Source organism: Hypomesus transpacificus, chromosome 23 (genome assembly GCF_021917145.1).
Source record: "Hypomesus transpacificus isolate Combined female chromosome 23, fHypTra1, whole genome shotgun sequence".
Lineage (NCBI taxonomy): Eukaryota > Metazoa > Chordata > Actinopteri > Osmeriformes > Osmeridae > Hypomesus > Hypomesus transpacificus.
In genome coordinates, this window is record NC_061082.1 from 12,233,136 (window position 1) to 12,255,554 (window position 22,419).

General features: G+C 42.7%; 2 protein-coding genes across 4 annotated transcripts in view; both read right to left on the minus strand.

The window, feature by feature from the left end:
- Positions 1-2,896: 2,896 nt before the first annotated feature.
- LOC124485665 (transmembrane protein FAM155A) overlaps positions 2,897-22,419 on the minus strand; it is a 54,966-nt gene continuing 35,443 nt past the window's right edge. The window contains exons 2-3 of the mRNA XM_047047395.1: positions 7,046-7,217; positions 2,897-5,549 (exon numbers count right to left, since the gene is read on the minus strand). Coding sequence (XP_046903351.1) covers positions 5,248-5,549; positions 7,046-7,217 — 474 coding nt within the window. The 3' untranslated portion in view covers positions 2,897-5,247. The remainder of the gene's footprint in view (positions 5,550-7,045; positions 7,218-22,419) is intronic.
- On the minus strand, positions 15,615-20,828 carry LOC124485664. 3 transcript variants are annotated; one of them, XM_047047394.1, is made up of 7 exons: positions 20,723-20,828; positions 20,521-20,591; positions 18,406-20,440; positions 18,062-18,259; positions 16,997-17,458; positions 16,769-16,870; positions 15,615-16,553 (listed from the first exon to the last, which is right to left on the minus strand). In XM_047047394.1, the coding sequence occupies exons 1-5, from the start codon at positions 20,796-20,798 to the stop codon at positions 17,394-17,396; spliced, it is 2,445 nt and encodes an 814-aa protein (XP_046903350.1). In that variant the 5' UTR covers positions 20,799-20,828; the 3' UTR covers positions 15,615-16,553; positions 16,769-16,870; positions 16,997-17,393. The 3 variants fall into 3 exon arrangements, 2 of the variants coding, with proteins under 2 accessions (XP_046903350.1, XP_046903349.1); XM_047047393.1 differs by having other exon boundaries at positions 16,769-17,458; XR_006958082.1 differs by lacking the exons at positions 18,406-20,440; positions 20,521-20,591; positions 20,723-20,828 and having other exon boundaries at positions 17,399-17,458; positions 18,062-18,192.

A 22,419-nucleotide genomic window follows, 5' to 3' on the forward strand; every position in this document is an offset into this window, starting at 1 on the left:
AAGTTATTCACCAGAGATGTCTTGCTCTGAATAGCCCTGCCCGGAGAGCGGGTTAGAACCAGCAGGTACTCCAAGATGCATACCTCTCTATGCAGCCTCAGTTCTACAGCTGCCGCCACACATTTTGAAAAGCCAATGTGTAACTGAATGGTAGGCACTGCATGAGTGCTCGTACACCTTTCCTTCAAAGGTGAACTGCCGACATTTCCGATTTCCACACTCAAAAGTCTGATTGCCACATGGAATTACACATTCTTTAGGTCTATGCCGATAAAAAAAAATGTGCCTCTGTACACATGACAGAAGGCGTTGGAGGTGTAGAATGGTCCAGTTTTCTTTGGAAATACAGGGAAACCAGATCAATGCACCACTATTCCTCTGGTGCTTCTTTCATATGGTTTATGAGTTTTCATTTCCTTTTCCTCTTATTTAATCTATTTAGGCAGGATTGACCTGTCAAAATGTTCCCACTGGATTTTCCAGCCTTGACATCAGTGGCTCCTTTTATCATGGGGTAAGGTAAACCACTGGCACATTTGACCCCATATTATGGGTTCAAATGTACTTACTAAAAAAGTTTAGTGAGTTTAGTAATTTAAGTTAATCTTAGGGCTAAATGATTCACATGGTTTAATTTGCTGGCAAATAATCAACTTGTATGATATTTTACCTGGATGAATAAGCTTTGACATAACTGGCATCATACCTGACATCATGTAGAGCATTTTGTTTGAAAAGTAAAAGTGAGAGTGTGTGAAAGGCATAGAACCAACCTCAACCCTGCAACAAGAACTCTCAATGAACCTCTACTGTCATCTTCTGGTATTAAATTGAACTGCGTGAGTTGAACTCCTGGTTGGCCCAACTTGCTACTGGAGATGTACCTTCCTGAAGGTTTGCAATCCATACCTCAGCTGACACAAAAAGTATTAATCTCATCCACCAGCTAATTACTAGAATCGGTAAAATGGAATTAGGGTATGAATGAAACCCTATCCCTAAGCTACAGGATGGCCGCAATCTAAATAGGGTTGAGCCGCCCTTCTCAAATTAATGGATCAAAATAGATATACGTGCACATAACAAGATATGTAAACACGAAAAGTAGAGAGAGGGAGAAGGAGAGGGAGAGAGGAAACGCAGAGGAACAGGCTTTACATATGTTTGCATTTATTTCCATCCAAACACAATTGTAATCATTGTAGCAGTAGTTTTCATCATGACTTGTGAGATCGTTTTATAAATCATTTCATCAAAGTCGCTTGTAAAAAAATCAAAGAACTTACTTGAACTAAAGCATCTATAATATTACAATATACTGGTAGTATAATAGTAATAATAATAATTATAATGGTAATGATACTTCTATATGCCTTGCTTTTATAATCACATTATAATCTCTCTCACACACAGCCCCAATGCCTCTTTCAGCAAAGCTGCGGGTATAAGGAGCAGCGCGTGTCTCTAGCCCACAGTACTCTCTCTCTCCTGATGAAAATACAAGAATGGAGGTCAGAAACTCAACAGAGAGCGACAGAACAAAAGGAAGGAGGACTGTTAGGACTTGACATCGACTCAGAGCACGAGGGAACCTGGAAGCCAAGACAGACATGGTTCAGCTTACTGTGGGACATATTTACAACCAAACTTGGAATGGTGTTCTGCATAGATCCACAGGATGGGTAATGTTACCATGATGAAACCAGAGGGAAGGAGGCAGAGAGAGTCGGAGTGGGAGAAAGGGTCTAAATACCCTCACTCTGGTGCAAATATGTTGGGGTAAGAGGCATTCATAGGTTTTTACTGTAGACCCCCCCCCCCCCCCCTCCCACACACACACGCGGACACACGCTCACACATATCCATGCACACTCACTCTGACACAGAACATTACAGAAATGTACAGACATTCTGAATGCCATACTCCAGTCATTGGTGTGACAGACTCTCTAATCATTTAAGCCTAAAATATTACATTGGGGACTTCTGTGAAAACAAAAGTAATAAATACATAAATATATCGCATCAGAGCTGCGTGCATGCATGTATTACCGACATATTAATACTGTGTCAAATGCAATTTTGTCTAGTTTACATCCACAGGAGTCTATTTGTCGACATGAGTAGCTTATGAAAGTATACTGTGAAAAAGGCCAAAAGGACAACACGGAGTGGCACCAACACACTATCATGATGAGTGGGCATTACTGCGTCAAACATGTGATGTGTATGTATATTGCATGTATGTGTGCCTGTGTGATGATGACGTGTGTGTGTAGGCATACTAGGGATGAAACGGTTGTCTGTTTTACATAAATCACGGTCAAATTACCAATGCTTAGTAGGCTATTCCCGTTTCAAATTCCTGTTTCAAATTGTAATTATTATGACAACCGTAGTTTGATTACCACTGTTTCACGGTAAATACTGTCCAAACCTATCAGAAAGCCTGTGTAGCATCGAATGCTGTTTTGGTTGATTTTCTACTACAACCAGCAATAAATAAAAAACAAATACCTTAGTAAGCATGTAGACACTTCCTCTGTGTGGGGAAAACATGGATATACAATGCTGTTCATTTGATTTGTTTACATTTTTGTGTTGTTATTAAAATGTTTACAGCTGCAGGGTTTGTTTATGGTTACATAAGTCTTGTATGCATATTGGTTTACTTGTGTTGCTTTGAGATGCACATTTGTTTTGCTTGCTTAATGTTCTGTTCTTCTAAATCTGCATGATAAACCTTTACCTCTGGTGACATGGTTCCATCTTTAATGTTCCAATTCCAATGCTCATGCACACATTAAGTGTGATGTTTGTTGGTTTTTCAATATAAAACTTGATAAAATAATTTCAGTGTGTTTATTATCATATTTTTTATGTATCCAGCAATACCGTGAAAATACTGATAACCACGATAATATTGGTCACTGTAATCGTGATATGAAATGTTCATTCCGTTTCATGCCAACAAAACAATGACTGATTGATGTTAGATAGCAATCCACATTTGTCCAAGGTGTGATGAGAACATTAGTTCATTCACAACCTTAACCTGATAGAGAAATATGCCAGATGAACACATGAAAACAAAAATGTTGCAATATTCCTGTTCTGTCCTTTAATGTCTGTGGTCTGTTCTAGAATGCCATTAGTCTGTTGTAGACTCTTACTGCTCTGTTCTAGAATATTCCTGATCTGTTCCAGAACATTCTGCTGTCAGATGTTATGAATTCATGGCCCTGTTCTAGATTGGATCCTTCATGTTCCTACAGTAATTAAGGTAATACGAATGTGTGGTCTGACACTTGAATATTCCTCAGTCAGATATGGGGTATTCCTGGTCTGTAAAAATTCCTTTGTCAGATGTTGAGTATTCCTGGCATTTTCTAGAATGTTCCTAGGTCAGCTCAGTAAATATTCTGATATATCGGGTGTCTTCACTGTTGCTACTGTTCAGTTTAGGTACAGAACATCACTGTCTTCCCACATTTTCCCTATTATGTCCTGATTTTGGGAAAAAAAAGCCAAAGACAAAATCCTCACCTATAGATCACTGATGGAATAACATGCTGTGTGCTGACTCACTAACACATGAGAATGAAAGATGTTAGAATGTTCTGTTGTCTCCTCCAGGCTAGCTGCCAGCTACTCCTAGCAACCAGCCCTGGGAGAGCTGGCAGGAGCTATAGTAGAAAGCTTCCTTTCTACTTGCATCTGTCTGGACCTCTGTGCCCAATCCTCCAATAAGCATTAAAACAGATAAACTAAGAATACAATCAGTCTTTTAATGAGCATTTCTCATCAGCAGAACAGGGCCAATCAGGACCTGCCACCTGACATCAGTTCCTCTTCTCCACAGACTCACACTCTCAACTACTCTGTGACTTCAGAAATGTTCAAAAACATTACAAACACCCAACACAACCAAGAAATTAACTTTCGCTGCCTCTGAGGTTGCCAATCTCAGCATACTGGGTTAACTATAATATGCCTCAAACCACATCTATGCATGACAGGGAGAGATTGTGTGTGTGTGTGTGAATGTGTTTATGTATGTGTGAGTCAGTGATTTAGTGCTTATATATAGTAATGTAGATAATTCCATAAGAAGCCCTTTATTTGGTGTGAGAGGGGGGAGGTGTGCCTGGAGAACAAATAGAAATAGGGACGCGCAACAGGAAGCCAGGGATTGGTTGTAGTCATGACAACTACACATGGGGTGGGGCTGGGGTCAAATCAACAACTTTTATAGCATTTCGGAGAACCTCCACATGCACTAAACACAGATGATGAGTAAAGAAAAACAATCGGAACTGAACAGTGCGCTTTAGTTTCTCATTGCAGGCATGGGAAATATAGAGGATGTGTGTGTGTGTGTGTGTGTGTGTGTAGAGGGGACAGAGAGGAGCCTGTCTCTCTGAGGGACGTCACCGCCAGGCCACTGACCAGTGGAGCAGCTGTGGTCTACAAGAGGAAGTTTACGCCAACATTGATGGTGATTCAAACCAAAGGTCATGACCTTTAGTGGGCCTAGAGCAGGACTGACATCATAGAAAGGGGACTCGGGGTGGACACACACACACACGCACACAAGCACACTCACGCACACAAGCACACACGCGCACACATGCACATACAAACCTACGCAAACGCACATACACCCCCATACACAAGCACCCACGTGCACATACACGCATGTGAGCATCCATTCACACATACAAACACACACACACACACACATTTGCTTTGTAACATAAACTGTATACAGCTATCCTATGTGGATGAAATGTTTCCTTCCTGCACGAGAGATCCCTAAACAAACATTAAGAATGAACATTGACAGAGAGGACATTGGAGTGGTATTCCATAGCCAGCCAGTGCAACAGAAAGCCAAAATAGAACACAGTGTAGAAAAGTTTAGTGAGAGAAACTCAACAGCGAGGAGACCTTAGTCCCCAATCCAACAAAGGCTGCACCATGGTTCGTGGTTGTTCCTTGTCCTGCCCACTGGGTTGCTTATGTCCCTTAGTTTGTTTTTTTTCATTGATTTGCATGTCTTCCTTTGTGTCCAAATATCACACCTCTCTGTGAAACTACATTCCCAGAAAGCACTGAGGTCTTTCCCTCTGAAATGGACATTTCTCTCCATCAGGGGGATGGAGGGGGGGAGGGGTTGCGGAAAAAAAGGGAATACTAACCCTGCCCACTCCCCTCCATCTCAACCCCGAAACTCCCTCGATTCAGTCATTCCTCATTGGCTGGGCTCTCTTCCAGAGGCGTGATGGTGGGGAGGCCCAGCCCCGTTGCATTGTGGGATGCGGTGAGGCTGGCCACGGTGTGCAGCAGGACCAGAACCAGCAGACAAAATCGGAGGCGGCTGGACGACAGTCTGCAGGCCGCAGAGGAGCTGAGCGCGCCGCGCTGCTCGCACCGCGGGTGAGTTTGTCCGAGGGGGCCACAAGAACTGTTTTCCGGATTAGAGTCCCACCGGATGTCACAGCACTCTGCTGCGGCTGCCACACCTGAAGGGTAGTCCTCCAACAGTCCTGAGGGAGAGAGAAGCACACATGGACCGTCGATCGGACTCTGATTCATCAGGCAAAGCCCACTGTCGGTGATATTCATCTATCAAGCACCGCACAGTCAGTCGGTGAACATGTTAAGAAAGCTTTATTGCTTACGGCCGCAAGGAGACAAAACATCACACGCCATGGTGCCACAAAGTTTGTCCACTAGCATGTTATGCTAGCTACCTCAACAAAGATTCATCAAAAGTTGGCATTTCAGCGGATATAAAAATAATTGGATGTATACAATCTTCACACTTATTTGATTCATTCCAAAACAGACATTTGGGGGGTGAATATTTGTAAAAGGAACACTTAAAATACACTTACGGTCAGCAAATATAGCTGAGTATGTGTGACAGACCCAGGTCACATAGAGTACCATGGAGTGGACAGGATGTGCAACTGCTCCAGACCATGCTTTAGTGTGTGCGCATGTGAGAGCGAGTCAAAAAACATGCTGGTGGAAGTAGCGAAGAGTCTGCTCCGTATTTATCTGGAGCGTTTGATGTTAAAATGCTTAAGCCTGATGGGCCCATGTAATTAAACCTCTACACTGATCTGACAAGGCCTGGTCTCAAAGCTCAGTGCAGAAACGACAACACACACACATACACTCTTTCCCGGCACGCACTTACGCTTACACGCAAGCTCTCTCTTGTCTCTTTCATACACAGAAAGACATACACACAAGATTGGTGGGACAGGAAAGGGTCAGTTAATTCTCCAATCTAATAGCACCAATCATCATGGATTACGGTGACTGACCCCACATTGACCCATAACGGCGACATCCTCCCATCACTCCCTCTCCCTCCCAATCTGCTCGGACACAAAGGCAGTTATACAATGGGGCATGTTGTTGTGTTTTATGACCACTATGTGGCGCCAGTGACATATAGTGATCTCTATAAGAGTGGGAGCTCCACTGCATTGGAAACGTATCATCTGACTATAAAGGCAGGACTCTCTGTCTATGTGTCTGTGACTTCATTATCTGGCCTATTGGACACTGTCTGAAGTCAGGCAGGTGGGTTGCTCAGGACCCAAGGACTTGCAGTGTCGAGTTTGAAGTTGTTTGGATGAGCGATCAGGGACAAACAAATCTAAATATCAAAACTCGTTTAGTGTGTATCTGTGTGTGTGTGTCTGTGGCTCGATTATCTCGAATGAAGTTAAAATTCAGCAGGTGTATTGTATTATCTTTTTTGAAAGTGCCTTGCCTTTTCCAAACTGTTTCAATGGATGACATCCCAGATGGATATGTGTAACAAACCAGGTTAGGGGTATAGCTCAGGACCAAAGGACATATGGGAAGTTGTCCGGATGAGCAATTCATGAGAAATAAATATAAACGCATTTGCCGCCAACGGGCATTACACCAGTAAAATGAAATGATACAATGGAGGAAACACAGATGCAATAACTTGCGTGTGCGTGTGCATCTGTGCGTGTGTGCGCTCGTGGGTACCTACCCGTGCATATAAAACTGGGGCTGCCTCCGTGGATGAGATCGTCGTTGTCGGGCAGAATGAAGGGGCACCTCTGTTGCACCTCCAGACAGTACTGACCACAGGGGATCCTGCTGCTGCAATGGATCTGACTGACAGGGAAGTACTGGGAGCAGAGCCAGGGCTTATACACCGTCTGGATGAGGGGGGAGGTGGGGGGTGGGGGTTGAGAAGGGGGAGGAAGAGAGAGTAGGAGGAGAGGAGGAGAGGGGGAGGGGTAGGAGGAAGGAAGGAGAGAGAGTATAGATTAGAGGTTGCGTTGGACTCGCACATACCGAGGTATACACATGCACATCCGTGACCTCTACAGATATTGATCCCGTTGAATTGATGGAAACTTGATGTGTGCATTCCCACAGAGTAAGACTCTGGTGGGAGGTCATACTTCTTCTGTCTCTCTGTCTAAACACACACACACACACACACACACACACTGTACAGTAGCTCTTTGTACTTAACATAAAACAGGGCTGTCTTCCAGGTCACACGCAACGCTTTTTCCAACTCCCTTCTCCGTTTTTCCCCCCGTGCACTGTTACACTATCCTCTCCTTCAACTCTCCTCTCTCTCCGCTCTAACCAGGGCCTCTCCTTGATTACAACTACCAACCTCTCCTCTCCCCCAACCCTCCAACTCGTCACAGCACTTTTACCAGCCTTCTCATCCGGAAAACTTTATTCGAGGCAGCGTGGCCACAGGCCATGCTAGGCCCTGCTAGGCTGACACTTGCATGCGGGCGCGTCTCCTAACTCCCTGTGCCACTGCCGGTCTCCCAGCGGCACTCAGCCCTGGTAATTAGCTGCTGGTTCCGGTGTCTCACTCCAGGGAGCGCCAAGCGAGTTAGCTCCCTCCGCAGGCCAACCGTCACGCCTTGGCACACCCCACCCAATCACAGATCATGTCACTCCACTACGCTGATGAAATATTTATCATGTGTTTGTGTGAATGTGTGTGTGTGTGTGCTTGGAAGCAGAGAGAAACCCAGAGTATCACTTCAGTAAGAGTCTATTTGTCTGTCTAAATGATGTTTTTGATCTCTCTTTATGTTAACAAATAAATCATATAGTGCAGTTTGGGGGTGGGTAAACAGGACAAACTAAATCTGTATAAAATGAAGCAGGTAAGGCACACGCACTACACTATGTAGTGCACACTATATGCATAACAAATAAGCACACAATCACACCTACACATCATGTATACAACACATACACAAATGCAAACACATAAGCACACATAAGCACACAAAAACAGAGACTTGGTTTCATAATTTGATTTGAGATGTAAATTTAAGAAAGATAAACAAACACACACCCATAAAATAGCTTTCCGTTTGAGCTTGGCTATCAGTATGTGAATATCAAACATGGTCACATGGTCCCATGGTCACATGCCTATTATAATACAACATAGCTCATCTGCACATCCTTACTGATATTTCTGTGACATGAACAATGGGCCTTAGAGACTGTGTGTGCTAGTGTGTTTTGTGTGTGTGTGTGTGTGCGATCTCTCATCCTGAGAGTATACAACATGCTTAGTTTGTCTGTCTGCACAGAAAGAGGTGGGAGAGACACTCAACCCAGTCCTGTCATTTGTACCATTCAGCGTTGTCTCATATAACACTGACCTCACAATGTCAACGTGAGTAAGCATGCGTACGGGTGCAGCGTATGTGAGTGTGTGTGAGTGTGGGGGGATGGGGGGGAGGGGGAGGGAGGGGGGAGTGGAAGTTAGGAGATGTGGAGGATGTGTATGTCATCAGCGTGTGTTTAGCCCATTCAGCACTATCTCATTTTACGATGTCAAAGTCAGAGTGTGCTCTGCTCACGTCTCCTCACCAGGGGCGGGGTCGTGCACTCCGTCTGAAGGACCAATGACATCACAGCAGACCGCTGATTGCCTCCTAACACGACACACTATCTCTATACACGTCCTCTCGACAGCACACTGCCATGCTGTCCATCTAAACACAAGCAGAACATGCTACAGGTTTTACATGATGGGCGCTGAGTTTTACTGCAACTCCTCATGGCCCAATTCTGGGCAGAAGATGACACAGAGCTCTGAGAGGAGAGAGGCAGAGTGCCTTTCCTCCCCTCCTTTCCTCCCCTCCCCTCCTTTCCTTCCTTCTACTCCGCTCTTCTTCCTATGTTGCTGTATAGCCCTCTAAGGGACCTCCACCAGCCCATCAGTCTTCGCCAGTCACTTGTGATAAATTACTCAGGATCCCAGAGAGAGAGAGAGAGAGAGAGAGAGAGAGAGAGAGAGAGAGAGAGAGAGAGAGAGAGAGAGAGAGAGAGAGAGAGAGAGAGGGGAGGGGGGTAGAAGAAAGAGAAGCGAGAGGTTGCATAGAGAAAAAGATACCGAGAGAGGGATATGAAGTGTAGACAGTAAGATAGAGAGAGGTGGTTGACCTTGAACACGGTGGGGTTTTAGATTGAAGAGGAGCCAATATTTACTTGGTCTCAGAGGGAAGGGGAAGACAAGTTGCAGGAAAAAGTCTCTCAATACTTTAACACTTCTCCGGGACTGCTATATGTGCTCTCTCTCTCTTGCTCTCTCTTTTTCGCACTCTCCTTTTTACTCCATCTACTGTCCTCTTTGTAACACTTTCTTTTTACCTCACTTTCCCTCTCTCCCTCTTACCTCCCTCTCTTCTCTGCTATTTGGCCAACAGTGGAGAAAGAGTGGCTCTCCTGCTGGATGGATCGTTCATGAAGATTAACCTAATAAGGAGTGCCTTTCAGCAGTTCTGCTTTAAAAAGACCTGCATTGCATGTGTGTGTGTGTGTTTAACTCCAAGCTTGTTTGGGTTCAAGCATGCTTCATCTTGCCTCCTGGTTCAGGTTACTGTGGACTCTAGAGGCGACTAACCTGACAGAAACACAGATTATTACGAAACCTCACTAGCCCCAAACGCTCCCCCACACACACACGCACGCACACACACACAACCTCCAAACACACACTATTGTAACAGTCATTTGCTGCTTCATTACACCCCTTCGCTTTGATCTTTCCCTCATGCATCTATTCAGATAACCGAAGGTTTAAGGACCACAGCAGATGTACTGTACAAGAGGCAGAAAGCAGATGAGGCTGAGGGAGCGTGGAGGTAAACAGACTGGGCCAGAAGTGGCTGGTGGGCAGTGTCGGAGGGCAGAGGTCAAATGGAGGGGACTCTCCAGGGAAGTCAGCATGTAAACCAGCAGCTCATTGCCCACAATGCACTCTGAGCAGCCTCTGCTAAGCCCCCGGGGAGGACTGCTACAAGCTTGGGGTGAAAGGTGGCACAGCAATCTCCAAAGTGTGCACGGACACACACACACACACCCTCATGCACTGGCACACATTAAGGAACAAATAACCACACACACAAACCCATAGATCAAAATCAGACACACACAGATTCACATCACCAAACAAACGCACAGTAGCAAACACGCATGACCACACGCAGTCAGAAAGTCAATGGAGGCAATCAGGCATAAATGCAAACCAAGGCTACAGCACATATCCTGCCAACCCAGAGAAATACTTTGCCCACAACCAACCAGATTACCTGGATAAAAGCCATATACAAAACAACAAAAAACACGTATGCAGTGTTTTATGTTTTTGTTTGGTTTTATGTTTAACTACAGTCTGAAACCTGTTACATACAGCACCAGCATATACACTAGTGTAACACTGAGAATTACAGTCATTCTGTACTGTAACTTCCAAAACCAGTTCCCAGTCCATAGGCTATGTTTATATATCAATCGACATTCTCCCATCACCCACCAGTGAAGCTTTGCATCTGTTCAAAACAACAACAGATACTGACAGAGGACCAAGAGTGGCTCATCATCCTACGGAACAGCCTGCTCGACATGAAAAGGGAGATTCAGCTGTGGCTAGCGAGTGGTTAGTGTATCACCAATGCAAACACGATTAGGAGAACAATAGTTTCGCTAGGCTGCTGTATGCTGTAACCAGAGACGGAAACATTGCCTGGAACAGAAGTAGAGCACAAAGCCCCCTCCGGAGTGTGTATTACCGTAAATGACATCCATCTCACTGCCACATCTAAGAGGTTGGGAAACACGTGAGGGTCTCTTGTTCCGACTGTGAACATACTTTGTGCGAGTCCCACCTGCTGATGCTGATTGGAATAGAAGACGACTCGCACTTTCTCGCACATAAACACAGACGCACACGGCACTACGCGTTCACATGAAACAAACGGGTACACACACACACAAGGTGGTCTCACCTCTTTTAATAACAGCTGCTCATTTGGCGCTGTAAAGCCATGCTAATGTCATTATCCCACAGCCAGAGCCGCATTATACCAAGTAGGGTTATTAAATAAAGGACACACACAGAGCACATCACACAGAGAAAAGTAAAGAGAGAAAGGTTAAGGTTAAGAGAGGAAGCATGAGCAACAGAAAGAAATTAGACTTTCAGCATCACAGAGAAAGAGAGAGGGACAGAGAATGGAAGAGGGAAAAGGAGAATGGAGGTACAGTAGGCTGCTAGAGTGGAGACCGGACACAGAATACTCTTTGCTATGCATGCCGCAGACCCAGGGTCATCACCAGGTGTACTCTGACAGCCCCTGTGGAATTCTGTGCGTGTGTGTGGGTTTTGTTTTATGATGTGGGTCCACTCTTCTTCGTCCTGGAAGGATCAGAGTCAAAACCAGGCCAACCATTTCAATGAAGCTATCAAGCTGCCAATCACACACACCCGTTGTACAGTAGCACAGTGAGTTTACTGTCAGTCACACAGACCACTGGCTCACTGTACTGTACCACAGGAATCAACAAAAGGCTGACAGGTAGGAGAAAACACACACTGAGAGAGAGAGAGATAAGGTGTGAGAGAGAGAGAGAGATAGAGAGAGAGAGAGAAGGTGAGAGAGATAGAAAGAGAGAGAGAGAAAGAAAAAAAGATACAGAGAGAGAGAGAGGGAGAGAGAGAAAGAGAAGGGGAAGAGAGAAACAACACAAGCTGTGTCTGTAAAGACTAAGCACACAAATGTACTGTATGCATCAATAATGCCATGGTAAACACAAATTAATTTAGTGAGATTCATCAAGGTTATGCGATGTAACTCACAGATACTGCTATCATGACCCTCACAATGCAGATTAATGTGACAGAGATGTTTATCAGGATTAAAAAAATAATGAATCAGTGTTTACCTCACTGATTGGGGCGGTCGTTATCTTAATAAGACTTTAACTACCATCCCGGTCTTCACGTTCAGTCAGAAGGGAGACGTTCCTGGAAACTGTTCCGGACACCTACAGTACAGTACCGGTCCTGTCCTACTGGAGTGTTGATGTACCTTTTTCCTTTAGTACAGATAAAAGTATCAAAGATTCTGGCGTGCCTTTATGTTTGTGTTGTATGTTTATGATAGCTAGATACTGCTGTACAAGCAACAAAAAAAGATTGAAAAAGGTGATATCCGACATCAATTTTGAATGTCTTTATCTCTAGCTCTGCTGACTGAATATTCATCCCGACCCTTTTGGCCTTTCCCTTTCTGCTACTGTCATTGTTTTTTTTTTCTTTCTCTATCACTCTGTATCTTTCTCTTTACCTTCCTTTCTTGTCTCTCACTCTGTCTGCCCTTATGTGTCTCCTCTCTCTCTCTCTCTCTCTCTCTCTCTCTCTCTCTCTCTCTCTCTCTCTCTCTCTCTCTCTGCAGTCAGTACTGCAGCAATTGTGTGAAAAATGGCCAGCAAATGGCACAAGGTTGCCAGCAGATACATCTACACACACACTCACCTTGAGACTCACACACTGCGATACACACACACATGCACACACACACACACACACACACACACACACACACACACAAATACAGGCTGCACGAACACGCATGGGACAGCGGAAGAGAAAACCCATTTTCAGCTCAGTGTGTGATTGTTAATGACCTACAGCTGCATGTCGCTGGGGCTTGTTGTGTCTGAACCAGTGACCTGCCCAGCCAGAGGCCCCGACACAGTAGCTCTTAAAGGGGGATGATTAGTAATCGAGCTCCTGGTTTTAGTTGGGCTCCTGGATGAAACTTCACGCTACAATACATTGTACTACACATGGATGTGCATGTGTGTGTAAGTGAACTACTGTGTACTGGAAACACACCAAAAAAAATACATGATAGAATTTCACCTCATATCTTGTTTGACTTTAGATACCATAGATTTTCTTTGTCTTGGGGTAATTAACGGTAGCGAACTACACGGTAGTGTAGTTTGACAACCAGATCACTCGCTAAAGGTAGCTTAGCTAGATGTGTTTGCCCTTGGGATTCTGGAAGGGCACTTGAAAAAAGGCCAGCACCAGAACTGCTCAGCTGTAACAATGCAAGGTTGAAGTGCCTTGCTCTAGGGCAGCCTTTCTCAATCCTGTTCCTTGGGACTCCCAGCTCGGCATGTTTTAGAATGCTAGCAGTTCATACATGCAGGGCAGGGGGGTCCCACAATGGTGGCAATAGACGTGGTGGACCAGTCTCATCACCAAACCTTTGCTCTGCTGAAGCCTTGATGTACTATTGTAGGCTCTGAACTAAAATCACAACAGTCTTTGGACCTCCTCCTAGAACAGTCTGTTAACATGACTGTCATGTTTCATAGCTCTTTATAAGGAAAAGTTATTGCTGCTTACATAACAGCAGCTTATTTGTCCTCCCATAATACACTCCCCCAGGGACACCACCCCCTCACGTTTGGTTCCTCCTGATCTAAAATATGTCCCCATCTAGATTTGAAGATTATCCCCCAAAAAACAAACATTTTATTCATTAAGCATTAAGAATATGTCATGAGATGACAGTTAACCTCCTTCTTGCCAGTGGGATTGACTGTTCCAGTTGTTGGCTGACAGGCAGGTGTGGTAATAATGAGTACAGATCATACTCCAAAGTAGGCAGTATCTACATGGCAGACACAGGTATGCATATGGAACAGCGGAGAGAAAGATGGAAAAAAAGAAGAAATGGGAAGAAATGACAAACTGAGAGAAAAACAAACAGAAAGAGAGAGAGTGAGGGACTGGAATAGGTAGAGGTCAGACAAGTAAATGCAGGCAGCTGAAGTCAGAATATGCACATAATTTCTACTGCCAATGACGCCCAGAATAGAATATTACTCAAGGCGGTCCAAATAACACCTAAACGACAAAAAAAGACAAAGAATGAAAAGTGTAGTAGAGAGAGTGATAGAGTCAGGGAAACAGAGAGAGAGAGAGCGAGAGAGAGAGAGAGAGAGAGAGAGAGGGAGAGAGAGAGAGAGAGAGAGAGAGAGAGAGAGAGAGAGAGAGAGAGAGAGAGAGAGAGAGAGAGAGAGAGAGAGAGAGACTGTACAGGGAACTACATACCTAAAAAAGAGTAAACATGCAGAAGAGTTTATTTAGAGAGAGGGTGGAGGAAAGAGAGACGTTATAAAGAGAAAAGGACACAGACAAAGCAAATGAGGCTTCTTCTATAACTGTAACCAAGCACATTCTGTGGATGCAAATGAACCATAGGAACAGGGGGGGACAGATCTGTGCGATGTGAGAAATACAGTGCCAAGTTGAATCACTGTACCAGGACTGAAAAACCAACAGGAAAGGGGTCTGTGTGTGTGTATGTGTTTGTGTGTGACACTGACACTCAGCTAATAAATACAAACTCAGACACATTGAACAGGCCACCCAGTTAACAAGCTCAGAGACATGTTGTTTCCTTGGTAGATTATTGACTCTAGACACTAGGACTAGAGTCAATGGACTAGGCTAGCCACTGCTAGCATGCTAACACACCACATACTATAAGCTAAAATACTGTTAGCATACCAACACAATTTTGTATGTCAGTGGTGCCCTACAGTATGTACCGTTTTCCATATCTCTCTATCTATCTCTTGGGTGTGTACATTTGACATTTATTACGATCTAATGGACTAAGCATGTAATAGCTTAGGGGGTGTTGGAGTAATAACAGGCAGGGAGCTAGACGGATGGGATCTGGAGCTGATGTAGCGATAGCACATAGCTGATGATGCAACTGTTACTCCTCTAACCCGTATTTAAGGTTTTTCCGAGAATATTCCTTGCAAACATATTCCTGGAACAGCCCTGTTATGTTCTGTGACAGGACCGAACAGGATTAGGGACAAGGGCAGAGACTGGGGCAGAAACACAGACGAGACATTTTTCCTTGCAAACACTCATGGAACAGCACTGTTACACTGTTACACTGAGACTGGGACAGAGTCGGGGACAGAGACGGGGACTGATTCCAAGTCCAAAAACAAGGAAACACAGACAAAGTGGCAGGGAAAGTGATCAAATTAGGCACCTATTCTGCCAAGTCACAAGAAGCCACCCTCTTTCTATCCTGTCGTCCCTGTCAGTCACACACACACACACACACACACACACACATATACAGGTCCATATGTATTAGAGGGACAATTTTTTCAAACCAGTTTTTTGCAACACTAAACGGACACCTCTTTCCACTTATGCTAGAAAGATGTAGTGAATCTTCAAAAATTTTATTTGAGCCATACAGCACAAATCTCACTTCAAAAGTTAGATACACACATCAGAACTCAAGATACAAGAACCTGACGGAATGCTGTATTAAGAGGACACAAGATAATGAGGTACTTAGCTCCGCCCATGACACAAACAGTAATTGCCAGGACCAACTTTTTTATCAGGACCATAGCCATACACATACACAAACGTGAAGTTTATGTGTATTAAAAAGGCCAAACATGGATAAATGGAATATGACTAAACAGAAAGAAGTAGACTGGATTTTACAGCGCCTTGACCACATATCAGAGCAACAGAAATGTATTTGTGAACAGAAAGGAAAACATTTATAAATGTCAAAATGAAATTATGCATGTCTACTAGACCAATGCATGTCTAACAGTGTTCCAGTTACAACAGGCCTGGTGTTGGATGTGGTGTTAGATGTGATGTTGGATGTGATGCACTGTAGCTGTATGGTGTTAGATGTGATGTTGGATGTGAAGTACTGTAGCTGTATGGTGTTAGATGTGATGTTGGATGTGAAGTACTGTAGCTGTATGGTGTTAGATGTGATGTTGGATGTGATGTACTGTAGCTGTATGGTGTTATATGTCATGGATGGGATGTTGGATGTGATGTTGGGTGTGATGTAGGATGTGATGTTGGATATGTTCCAGCTCTGCTGCAGGGTGTTGTATCTATCCAGGATTTTCTTTTCTTTTCAAAGTTACGCCCCGATTCCTTACAAAATCTCTTATGTTTTGGATAGAGCGACCAGCCAGAGCAAGATTTTCAGCCTTCTTGCATTGCTGGCATTCAATCATAGTGGCCAGTTTCCCTTTTTTGATGTGTTGGCCAAAATGTCTCATGACTGCGGCAACCTCCATGGGAGACCAAAGATGCTTTTTTGCTCTCCTGGCACTTTCCAGAGATACTAGAAAAAAAGACAAATAAATCAATGAAAACCAACTCCACTTTAAACATGTTTTAAATAAGGAATAGTAGTAGTAGTATAAACAGTATCGCGCAGAAAGAAGAGAATGGTCATCATATTGCCTTTGGGTGGTATGGATAATTTATTTTTATCATTCTTCAGTTATACTTAAGTAACTTGGTGTTTAGTGACTGAGTATGTGTTTTCGCATTTACCAGAATGTTTCTTCGTGTTCTTTTTTCTGCTGGGCCCTTTGTCCTTCTTTTTTAGTCTTCTGTTGCGTTCTTCCCCCTTAGCATCTGTGTGTTGACTTTGTGCTGAAATGAAGAAATAAAGACAAATAACAATGGATGAGCATTTATTTGTTGTAGGGTAGGGTCCTTAAATACGGTGAAGTCCAAGATGCTCAAGCAACTGATGGATGAATAATAAATAACAAATACATTCACTGTAAAGCGCTTAGGCTGGAACATTATTTGCTTCCAAGTTGATTTGTCATTATGAATGATATGATTAGAAGTGCTTTTATTTTGAAGGCACTGTCGTTGCTGTCGTGCGTACTGAAAAGCAGCAGCCAGGCCTATATGTTCCTTGTTGCACTGTAATGTATTCAAAAAGTTCATTGTTAGATTGAAAATAATTTCCTGGTCATCGGTTAAAGCTACTACTTCTGTAATCTACATTCACATCACTTGAAATTTAGCTTACATGCCTCCCATTTACCTGAACTGTTGCCGTGACAACAACATTGAAACGAGTGAAGAAGGTCTGAATCCACAATGCATTATTTCATAGCCTAAAAGCAATCAAAGAAGGTGACATGTAGACTGAGGATAAGAGTTAACCTTGTGATAATGGCGCAGGTTCCTCGACAGGTTGCCCGACCATCAACAGTTCTGCACAACCTGTAATAAAATATAATATACTTCATTACATACATAGAAATAAAGATGAGTATTACAGAGAAAGTTTGGTTAACTTAAGTTACCTTTGCCATGTCATGTCACTGCATGTGTCATTTGGCACATGCAGTTAAGTTTGGACAAAAGCAGACTTTCACAGAATAAACCAGGAAACGTTGAAAAATCTAATTGGCATACGGCACCCTTTGCCATCTTTGTATGTGACTTCATAGAGGCCCACGAGTAGAACGCAAACCAACTGTGGATGTCTGTTTGCATGAGCACTCAATTGCTATCTCGGACAAGTCATTCAGGCCCTTAACATGTTCTAGTATTTCAGATACAAATTAATAAACCCCTTAATATATGTCTGAAATACTAGAAAACTGTAAGAAATGTTAGTTACTGACTTGACAGTAAAATTAAAATTGGTTAGGAATACAACATAACATGTAGTTACACAGTTAAAAGTCTAACCATTTGGTGACAATAAATAAAACATCATCACCATAAATAAAACAGATTTCAGAAGAAAAAAAAATATATATACTGTATATATCATATATATATATATATATATATATATATATATAACACTGTCCTTACCAGTCTGTGGATATGTGAGATTTCCTTCATCAACCTCACTCTCAGCATCGACCTCACGCTCAGCATCGACCTCACGCTCAGCATCGACCTCACGCTCAGCATCGACCTCACTCTCAGCATCGACCTCACTCTCAGCATCGACCTCACTCTCAGCATCGACCTCACTCTCAGCATCGACCTCACTCAACTGTAGGTTGTCTAATAAAATAAATTATATTGCCTTAATGAATTATGAGGTTAAAGTGTTATAAATTGTCCACTCACAATGTGTGTTCCATTTTGCTACCATACATTTGCTAGAAACAGGTCAAATCTTTTATGTAAACCACTTTAAATAGCCGTACCTTCAATTTCTATCTCGTCAAGTGTTTTGCCTTGAAGGTTTCTGAGAGACCCTTTCTCCATGGCAAGGAGCAGTTTGGATATTTTGGCCAGCTGGGTAGTAGCCTCAGGAAGTCTGTAATATTCACGATGAACGCGAATATCGTGGCCAAGGAAGTTAGCAACTTGGTCCAATTCGTGATTCTTGAGGTTCAAGATCTGAGACAAAGTTGCAACATGTTTGCGTAATTGTGTTGACCTGAGGAGCTCAGGGTTTTCGGCCCCACATTCACTGGCATAAAGCCTCAAACAGTCCTGTCCTCTGTAGGGGGTCAGACAATGAGGTCTGGCAAAAAGGAACAGGTTTTCGTCCAGAACACCACAGTCTTTTCTTTTTTCTACTAGGCGTGTTATGGCATTCACCATGTCTGGTGAAAGTAACACTGCAACTTTCCGGCCTCTTTTACCCCTTAATTCAACACGACTAAAGTGTTGACAAAGGTGAAGTTCAAATTCTGTCAGTCCAAATGCGACGTCCTTATGCAAGGGACTTGTGTCTCTCTCCAAAAAGCCATTCATCGGCATCTTTGAAATTTCTCCCCCTCTTCTCCTGTTAAAAAGTATTACGTTTGCCATGGTGGCTTTACACAGTTCACTGTATGATTTTGATGAACTATGGTGTTCCAAGTCTTTCAATGCTTGTTCTGTAGTCTTCTCAAGATGTCTGTGAAGACGTTGAACATCTTCTGTGAAAGGAAGAGTGGAAGGCTTGTTAAACTTCCGCTCGTTCAGCGTAGTTAAAGCGGTGTGAGAGATGAGTTCAGACCACTTTGTAGAATAGAGAGTTTTGAAACTCTGGGTTGACTTTATCAGCGTACTGTCTTCTGCCATGAGTGCTCTGCAATATAAAATATCACTGACTTTCTGTAGTGAGTGACCTAACTTTAGAGCAAGGGATGGAGTACGGAAGCAGTGCTTTTCTTCATCATACCCAGATACTTTCTTGACCGCTTTGATGACCACATCAAAATTTGCAGGTCTCACAGCATCCTCAAGAGTATGTATTGAGAATTCCTTGCGAAGCGTAAGCAGAAGTCTTCCAGTCTCTCTGAGTTGCTGGCGAATGTACTGATGTTTGGTGGGATCCTGTCCATATTTGTTGAAGAATGATTGGGCCAGCTGAAGAATGGAGAAGTCACTTCGCACAGTAGAAGTTGTCTCATCATCTTTCATAACAGCTAATATGTTCCAAACACCTGGTGATATCTGCTGACACAGTGATGACTCATTCATAGAGGCCAAAGACAAAACTTTATTTCTTCCAGTCTCTGAAGTAGCTTCTACTGGTTTTGAAGAACATTGTCGAACATGTCGCCACAGATCTCGCCGGAGATATAATGCCTGGCAGTAGATGCAGTGAATGTAGTCTTTTGCATTGTACTTTTTCTTTGATGTGCGTCTTAGTTTTAGTGATCCAACTCCACTCACCAAGACCTCTGAGTTATGACTGTGGTTTCCCTTGTTGCGAAGCTTTAAAAGCATTTTCATACGTTTTTTGGACCTCTTGGGAAGACTTAAAACTTGAGCAACATCTGCATGTGTTTTCTCATGAGTTTTTAAGTGACGTGTAAACTTTGTCTGTATCTTTCCACAAATGTAGCAGTAAGTTCTATTTCTGAGCAAGGCTGATGTATTTGAGACATTTTCCGCTGTAGCATCAGCACCATCATCAACCATAATGCCTTCGGCATCAGCGTTTCCTACTTTGGCAGTAACTCTTGATACTTCAAGCTGAGTTGTGCTGATCATATCTTCAGGTACTGATTCTGCATCTTTAGAAATTGACTCTCTGTCTTCCTGTACAAAACTTCCTTGGTGGTGTCTTTTCTTTTTGGAAGCAGACTTGCTGGTGGAGACCTCACAATTCTGTACTTGTTTGTGACTGATTTCTAAAGGCTCTGATCTGTCATCCCACGAGCTGTTTGAATCATCTATGGAATCAGGAACATACTCCTCTTCTGATGATGCCACCTCACTTGAACTTTGTTCTGTACAGACCTGATAATGATTAAAAAAACATTTATATTTTGTATACTTGGAAAGCATTTCACCGAGAATAATTCTACTAAAAAGCTTACCACTTGCAGAAGTTCAGTGACGTCCACATTGTGTTTAATATAACACTTTTTGTGCCAGGACTGATTGCAAACTAGACAGAGAAAATTAAGAATTTATAAAGAAAGGCAGCATGCTAAGTACTTAAAGTCAGTGCAGCAGCAAATGACTAATTTTGAACATATAGCACAGCTACACATGGAATAGTTTTTTGGACCTTTGTACCTTTACATCTCACACCACTCCATTTCAGAGGAGAAAAAGGTCCTCCACATGTAACACATTTTTCTAAACTTGACATTTCGACAGGGATGACATCATGATCACAGTCCTGTTTACAAAAAAAAGGAGTGTAATCGTAAGACAGAAATTTGATCCTAACGAACACTTGTGTAGTGTAGAATATCAAAACCAATTAATCGTTTGTACTATTTTCCTATTTTAACATGAATTAAGGATAAAAGTGACATGATTTGTATGTGTTATTATCCCTGTTGTGAATGAAATTGTTTAGAAATTAACTTAAAACCTTAAATCTATATTAATTTAAGTAAATTAAACACCTGTAATAAAAAAAGAAAAAAACTTAACAAACAAACAAACTAAAACAGAACAAAAACATACACTCACTGAGGAAAAGTTTGGACCCAACTTCTCTTCCTCATTAAACTGAGAAGGTGGATCTAAACTTTTGACTGGTAGTGTACATCTTAACACAAGGCTGAAGTGGATTTATAGTCTTCATAATGTATTAACTTAAATTTGAAATTACACAAAACCTGTGAATCTATACACAGCTGAATGCAATTCTTATGAATTCATATTTAAATAAAGTTAATGTATAACTGCTGAATATCATTCTCATGACTTTATTTTAGACAATAATTATGCCTTAAAAGATGAAACTTACCTCTAGTGTGTTGCCTGAAAAGGATCCGCATGCGTCCACATCCTCAGCCTGGCATGGCATCTCTTTGGAGATCTGAGATGTAAAGAACAATCACTGAATGAGAGTTTGTTTCTCATGTACAGTACTCAGTCCTCCTTATTCCTGCACCTTACATGTTGAGTATTACACAGGACCTGTGTGTCTGCGCACTTCTTAATGTACTTTCATTCCTTTGTACATGTAATTTCAAAACTCAATCCTCCAAATTCCTGCACCTTACATATAAAGGTTACATCGTACTTGTGTGTCTGAATACTTCTGAATATCATTCTCATGACTTTATTTTAGACAATAAATATGCCTTAAAAGATGAAACTTACCTCTAGTGTGTTGCCTGAAAAGGATCCGCATGCGTCCACATCCTCAGCCTGGCATGGCATCTCTTTGGAGATCTGAGATGTAAAGAACAATCACTGAATGAGAGTTTGTTTCTCATGTACAGTACTCAGTCCTCCTTATTCCTGCACCTTACATGTTGAGTATTACACAGGACCTGTGTGTCTGCGCACTTCTTAATGTACTTTCATTCCTTTGTACATGTAATTTCAAAACTCAATCCTCCAAATTCCTGCACCTTACATATAAAGGTTACATCGTACTTGTGTGTCTGAATACTTCTGAATATCATTCTCATGACTTTATTTTAGACAATAAATATGCCTTAAAAGATGAAACTTACCTCTAGTGTGTTGCCTGAAAAGGATCCGCATGCGTCCACATCCTCAGCCTGGCATGGCATCTCTTTGGAGATCTGAGATGTAAAGAACAATCACTGAATGAGAGTTTGTTTCTCATGTGCAGTACTCAGTCCTCCTTATTCCTGCACCTTACATGTTGAGTATTACACAGGACCTGTGTGTCTGCGCACTTCTTAATGTACTTTCATTCCTCTGTACATGTAATTTCAAAACTCAGTCCTCCTTATTCCTGCACCTTACATGTTGAGTATTACACAGGACCTGTGTGTCTGCGC